The sequence below is a fragment of the Eurosta solidaginis genome, chromosome 4 (assembly GCF_040869045.1).
Source record: "Eurosta solidaginis isolate ZX-2024a chromosome 4, ASM4086904v1, whole genome shotgun sequence".
Classification (NCBI taxonomy): Eukaryota; Metazoa; Arthropoda; class Insecta; order Diptera; family Tephritidae; genus Eurosta; species Eurosta solidaginis.
This window is the reverse complement of record NC_090322.1, coordinates 229,832,365-229,839,847: the sequence shown is the minus strand read 5'-3', so window position 1 is coordinate 229,839,847 and position 7,483 is coordinate 229,832,365. Positions and strand designations below refer to the sequence as shown.

At 41.4% G+C, this 7,483-nt stretch overlaps 1 protein-coding gene across 1 annotated transcript; it reads left to right on the top strand.

Moving 5' to 3' along the window:
- The first annotated feature begins 523 nt into the window (after window positions 1-523).
- Window positions 524-3,914, top strand: LOC137249150 (mucin-2-like). The gene has a single exon (XM_067780407.1). It carries the CDS (start codon window positions 559-561, stop codon window positions 3,778-3,780), a length of 3,222 nt encoding a protein of 1,073 aa, XP_067636508.1. The 5' UTR covers window positions 524-558; the 3' UTR covers window positions 3,781-3,914.
- Window positions 3,915-7,483: the final 3,569 nt, after the last annotated feature.

The window sequence follows — 7,483 nt, the reverse complement described above, 5'->3', positions numbered from 1 at the left end:
TTTAAGTTGCTCCATTTTGAAAAAAAAAAAAAAAACATTTTAAATTATAAAAACACGTCACCTCAGTAAATATTTGTTTGGTATTTCTCTTTCCTTTTATAAGTATATATGAGCCCGCTTTTCTTTTAAAGTAGTACAAGTCCATTTTCGTAATTTAACGATATGATGAAGAGATATGCATTCGAACTGCTTAAAAAACATTGATGTAAGTAAATAAGCCCAAGTTTATTTCAGAAACTTAAAGACCGTTAGACTTTGCTGAAAAGTAAATGTTTTATCCGAACATACCTTTCCGTTTATATCGAGCCATTTTTACTTTTCTCAGTTAGCTTCAGCACGATAAAATGCACTTTCAAGAATTTGGCAAGAGAGCGCCGATATAACAAAGAAATAACGAATGCCAATATTTTCACAGAGTTGATATAAGAAGTCAACAAACCTTAATCTTGGCAGATTCTTAATGATGAAGTCGCTATATAAAGCGACGAAACTTTCATGCCGCCAACAGTTTACGGCATTCAGCTGACCTCATACGGCTTCAATTTAAGAAACAAAATAATGGGAAAGCACTTAGTTTCGTTCATACTTATGGCCACCTTAGTGGTGGCAGTATATTCTCAAGGCGCAACGGATGCAACTACTCCCACAACTACAAGCACCACCGAAGCAACTACAACTACGCCCACAACGACAAGTACCACAGAGGCAACTACAACTACACCCACAACGACAAGCACTACAGAAGAAACTACAACTACGCCCACAATCACAAGCACCACAGAAGCAACTACAACTACGCCCACAACTACAAGCACCACCGAAGCAACTACAACTACGCCCACAACGACAAGCACCACAGAGGCAACTACAACTACACCCACAACGACAAGCACCACCGAAGCAATTACAACTACGCCCACAACGACGAGCACCACCGAAGCAACTACAACTACGCCCACAACGACAAGCACCACAGAAGCAACTACAACTACGCCCACAGCCACAAGCATCACTGAAGCAATTACAACTACACCCACAACCACAAGCACCACCGAAGCAACTACAACTACGCCCACAACCACAAGCACCACAGAAGCAACTACAACTACACCCACAACCACAAGCACCACCGAAGCAACTACAACTACACCCACAAGCACCACAGAAGCAACTACAACTACGCCCACAACCACAAGCACCACGGTAGAAACTACAACAAGCCCCACAACCACAAGCACCACAGAAGCAACTACAATTACATCCACAACGACAAGCACCACAGAGGCAAGTACAACTACACCAACAACCACCACAGAAGCAACTACAACTACACCCACAACGACAAGCACTACAGAAGCAACTACAACTACGCCCACAACCACAAGCACCACCGAAGCAACTACAACTACGCCCACAACGACAAGCACCACGGAAGCAACTACAACTACACCCACAAGCACCACAGAAGCAACTACAACTACGCCCACAACCACAAGCACCACGGAAGAAACTACAACAAGCCCCACAACCACAAGCACCACAGAAGCAACTACAATTACATCCACAACGACAAGCACCACAGAGGCAAGTACAACTACACCAACAACCACCACAGAAGCAACTACAACTACACCCACAACGACAAGCACTACAGAAGCAACTACAACTACGCCCACAACCACAAGCACCACCGAAGCAACTACAACTACGCCCACAACGACGAGCACCACAGAGGCAACTACAACTACACCCACAACGACAAGCACCACCGAAGCAATTACAACTACGCCCACAACGACGAGCACCACCGAAGCAACAACAACTACGCCCACAACGACAAGCACCACAGAAGCAACTACAACTACGCCCACAACGACGAGCATCACCGAAGCAACTACAACTACGCCCACAACGACAAGCACCACAGAAGCAACTACAACTACGCCCACAACCACAAGCACCACCGAAGCAACTACAACTACGCCCACAACGACAAGCACCACGGAAGCAACTACAACTACAACCACAAGCACCACCGAAGCAGCTACAACTACGCCCACAACGACAAGCACCACCGAAGCACCTACAACTACACCCACAACCACAAGCGCCACCGAAGCAACTACAACTACGCCCACAACGCCAAGCACCACAGAAGCAACTACAACCACACCCACGACTACAAGCACCACAGAAGCAACTACAACTACACCCACAACCACAAGCACCACCGATGCAATTACAACTACGCCCACAACGACAAGCACCACAGAGGCAACTACAACTACACCTACAACGACAAGCACCACCGAAGCAATTACAACTACGGCCACAACGACGAGCACCACCGAAGCAACCACAAATACGCCCACAACGACAAGCACCACAGAAGCAACTACAACTACGCCCACAACCACAAGCACCACCGAAGCAACTACTACTACGCCCACAACAAGCACCACGGAAGCAATTACAACTACACCCACAAGTACCACAGAAGCAACTACAACTACGCCCACAACCACAAGCACCACGGAAGAAACTACAACTAGCCCCACAACCACAAGCACCACAGAAGCAACTACAATTACATCCACAACGACAAGCACCACACAGGCAAGTACAACTACACCCACAACCACTACAGAAGCAACTACAACTACACCCACAACCACAAGCACCACCGAAGCAATTACAACTACGCCCACAACGACAAGCACCACAGAGGCAACTACAACTACACCCACAACGACAACCACAACAGAAGCAACTACAACTACACCCACAACGACAAGCACTACAGAAGCAACTACATCTACGCCCACAACTACAAGCACCACCGAAGCAACTACAACTACACCCACAACGACAAGCACCACAGAGGCAACTACAACTACACCCACAACGACAAGCACCACTGAAGCAATTACAACTACGCCCACAACGACGAGCACCACCGAATCAACTACAACTACGCCCACAACGACAAGCACCACAGACGCAACTACAACTACGCCCACAACGACAACCACAACAGAAGCAACTATAACTACACCCACAACGACAAGCACTACAGAAGCAACTACATCTACGCCCACAACTACAAGCACCACCGAAGCAACTACAACTACGCCCACAACGACAAGCACCACAGAGGCACCTACAACTACACCCACAACGACAAGCACCACCGAAGCAATTACAACTACGCCCACAACGACGAGCACCACCGAAGCAACTACAACTACGCCCACAACGACAAGCACCACAGAAGCAACTACAACTACGCCCACAACCACAAGCACCACCGAAGCAACTACAACTACGCCCACAACGACAAGCACCACGGAAGCACCTACAACTACACCCACAACCACAAGCACTACCGAAGCAACTACAACTACGCCCACAACGCCAAGCACCACAGAAGCAACTAGAACCACACCCACGACTACAAGCACCACAGAAGCAACTACAACTACACCCACAACCACAAGCACCACCGAAACAACTACGACTACACCCACCACCACGAGCACCACAGGATCTACCACAACTACTACTCCCACAACACCAAGCACCACTACGACCAGACCCACTACCAGGGCTACAACTAGGCGCACTACGAGACGCACAACGAGGAGACGCACAACGAGAAGACGGACAACGAGGAGGCGTACAACGAGAAGACGCACAACGAGGAGGCGTACAACTAGACCATCAAATACAAGGCGTGCACCTATTGTTGTCAAACTAAGAAGGATGACAAATAGTGGATAGAGTAATCCAGAGTCTCACACTTTCAACTTACCCAAATGTAACTAATTTGTATGATTGTATACCTCCTAATTTACACGCACTAACCTTATTAATTATGAAATATAATTTGAAATAATGATAAGTGCGAAAAGATATACATATGTTTTTTATTGTGTGAGATATACAAAAAAATTTAGTAAAATAGTTAGCAATTCCAGTTAGAAATGCTTTTCCTGACAATTGATGTAAAATATTTTCGCCTGTCATCAACCTTGGCATACACAACTTACTTAAACCCTTATTCTAAGCTGGTATCAACATTATTTTGACCGGTTACAACAATTTCATACAACTTTTCGTATTCTGTTTGCGGATAACAACGTTACCATATTGAGCCAACAGTACTTTAGTGCGAGCTTAAACTGTGATTGAGATTGAAGGAGGTTGAACCACTCTGCTGTGAATATTTCAGGTCTTCCAATAAACTCCTCAGTTCTGGATCACGATCAAAAATGTTGAAATGATCCGGATCAGTTCTATGAGAATTGACGGCACTCAACTTGTGTAGACACATAATAGTGAGCCTGCGCTTTATAAACTTATTTTTCCGAATTTATTTATTTATTTATTATTTAAAGTCGAACTTAAAATAAACAAGTAAGGACGGGACTGTCTTCGGCTGTGCCGAAGACTTCATACCTTTCATGAATGGGGCTGAACAATAATCTTATCCCATTCGTAATCTCCGAATAATCGGATGTATAGGATAAGAAATATATAGTGAATAGATGTACATACCTAAACGATTTTTAAGATAAATATAAAAAAAAAATAGGTAGGTACTTTGTGTGAGGATGCAAAGCTTCACGTTTTTTGTGGTCTGAATGTAAAAACTATGACTACGAATCACGTATTCCAAAAATATATGACGTAAACGTAACTATTTGATGAAATTTGATGAATTTTGAAGCTTCTATCCGTAAAAAAGGGGCAAAAATTAGAGTTTATATGAAGTATATAATATATATACCACCGATCTCTATGATTTTTTTAGACAAAATATATGCTATATAGGTAAGCATTTGGTGAAATTTGAAGCTTGTAGCTGTTAAAATGGTGCAGAAAAAGCGCAAAGTTTCTTATCTGAACAATCGGTTGTATGAGATATATACTATATATACCACCGATCTCAATGATTTTTTCAGACAAAAATATATGCCATATACGTAAGCATTCGGTGAAATTTGAAGCTTCTAGCTGTTAAAATGGGGCTAAAATTGCGAAAAAAATATATATACTATATATACCACCATATATATACTATATATACCACCGATCTGTATGATTTTTTCAGAGAACAATATATGCAATATATGTAAGCATTCGTTGAAATTTGAAGCCTCTAGCTCTTAAAATGGGGCAGCAATTACGAAAAGTTTCTTATCTGAACAATCGGTTGTGGGGGATATATACTATATATACGACCGATCTCATCAATTTTTTCAGGCAACAATATGTGCAATATACGAAATTATATGGTGAAGTTTGAAGCTTCAATCTGTTAAATTGAGTAAGATATTACAAAAATCCTCTTTTTCTGAAAAATCGGTTGTATGGAGGATATATGCTATAGTTGTCCGATCCGGCCGGTTCCGACAAATGTCTAATCGGACACCCAAATACACCCGCTCACCAAATTTTATCAAGATATCTCATAAATTGAGGGACTAGTTTGCATACAAACAGACAGACGGACAGACGGACATGGCTAAATCAACTCAGCTCTTCAACCTGATTATTTCGGTATACTTAATGGTGCGTCTATCTATTTTCCTTTAAGGACTTACAATTTTGGGTTTCGTGACGAAATTAATATACCTTTTCATTTTCATGAAAGGTATAAAAATTGTTGAATTAATAGCTTGGGTAATTCTACATAGAGATATTTGCAAAAGAAATTGAAAATTTGCATTTGGTTATTGTAATTTTTTGTGTATAGAAAAAAAAAAAAACAGTTGTGTTAAAAAGTGATGAACCCACCCAAGACAATTTTTGTAAGCGCGGTCGGGGGCCACCAATGCAGGAAGGTGTTCTGCGCAAAACGAAAATGGATACCACCGCCTTTTCACAGAAGGAAAATTTTTAACTCCCGGTTTCGGATTCGCGATCCTGGGCCCAAAATGCATCCTATGTATATTCTGGACGTGTTTTGGCTTAATATATATATTTCTTTTCTACGTGTGTTTGGGACTGAACTTGTTAACGACTGGACCTATTTTGATGAAATTTTGTGTGTGTTCAATGGGGTTCGAGGATATTTTGGATGCACAATTTGGTCTGAGCAGTTGACCTATTCCAAAAAGTCCTATATATGATTCACTTGAAGATGGGTACGTCTTTCACAAAGATAATATTTGAGAAACTTTTGGAAGTGGACAAGAAGAGCATTAGGTATCGGCATTTTTTCAATAAAATAGTGTTTGCTTGAAATGCTTGAAATTTGTTATAGGGTTACTTCTCTTGCTGGTTCATTACTTGAGAAACTTTTCTTTGCGGGAAATGCACCCGGGATGGACCTATTCCAAAAACATTATTTCATTGTTCGATTTCCTCGAAATTCGGTACAATGGTACCACTGGCCAAATTTAGATTTGACAAACCCTTTATTCTGGGAATTGGACCCGGGGTCGTAATATTTAAAAAAATCGTATTTCTTAATCGATTTACTTGAAATTTGGCATGGAGGTACCTCCTTGACGGGCTTATTATTTGAGAAACTCTTATTTCTGGAAAGTGAACCAAAAATCGACGTATTTCGGTACGGCGAGGGCCTGTTTGACCAATTTGATATTTGAGAAAATTTCTCTCCGTCAAATGAATCAGTCGCCGAGCTATTCGAAAAAAAGCTATTTAAGGAGCGGTTCGCTCGAAATTTAGTACAGAGACTCCTCCTCGACAAACTTAAAATTTCGGACCCCTTCTTTTCGCAAAGTGGACCAGGACGGTGAGATTTGAGTAAAATTGATTATTTAGGCGATCTAATGGTGACTTTATTTAAAAATCATGGCTGTGTAAGTCATGAAAAAACCCATAAAAATCAAAGTCGAAAAAAAGTCAAAAAAATAAAATTTCGCAAACTCGAAAATTATTTTTTTGAGTATGTGTAGTTGAACTTTTTTTTGCTGAGCCCAAATCATATCGATGAATCGATGGCGCGATATCGGTTAATAAATCGACCCAGTCTAATATATATATACAAAAATTTTTTTTATACGTCGTTTCTGGTGGTGCTATCCGACACATTTGCATCCCCGGTCGAGGGAACCAAAACTCATTCTGAAAACCAACAAAACTAAAAGCTCAAACAATATGGTAGAACTTTCTATATTGCAGGCTAGGCTTAGAGTTATCCTTAACACGCCGGTAATTACTATCTTATAAGATCCCTATTATTTGGCAATGTTTTAGAAAAAATTATATAAGTACCTGCGCCCATTTAGAAAACAAAATTTGTTATTATTCAAGCTGAAATTACACTTGCCTTGACTTTCAACTTTAGGCTATTGTTAAAGGATCAGATTAAAGAAAATCTCTTTACGCTCCGCACGGGAGCAAAAAATCAAGTGAGTGGAGGTTGCTAGTTTCCTGAGCTCGACAAGCTAATACTTCAGTTATAAAGAGTGACATAGTTAAAAGGTCTAGAAATGGCAAGTAGGATAGGTGC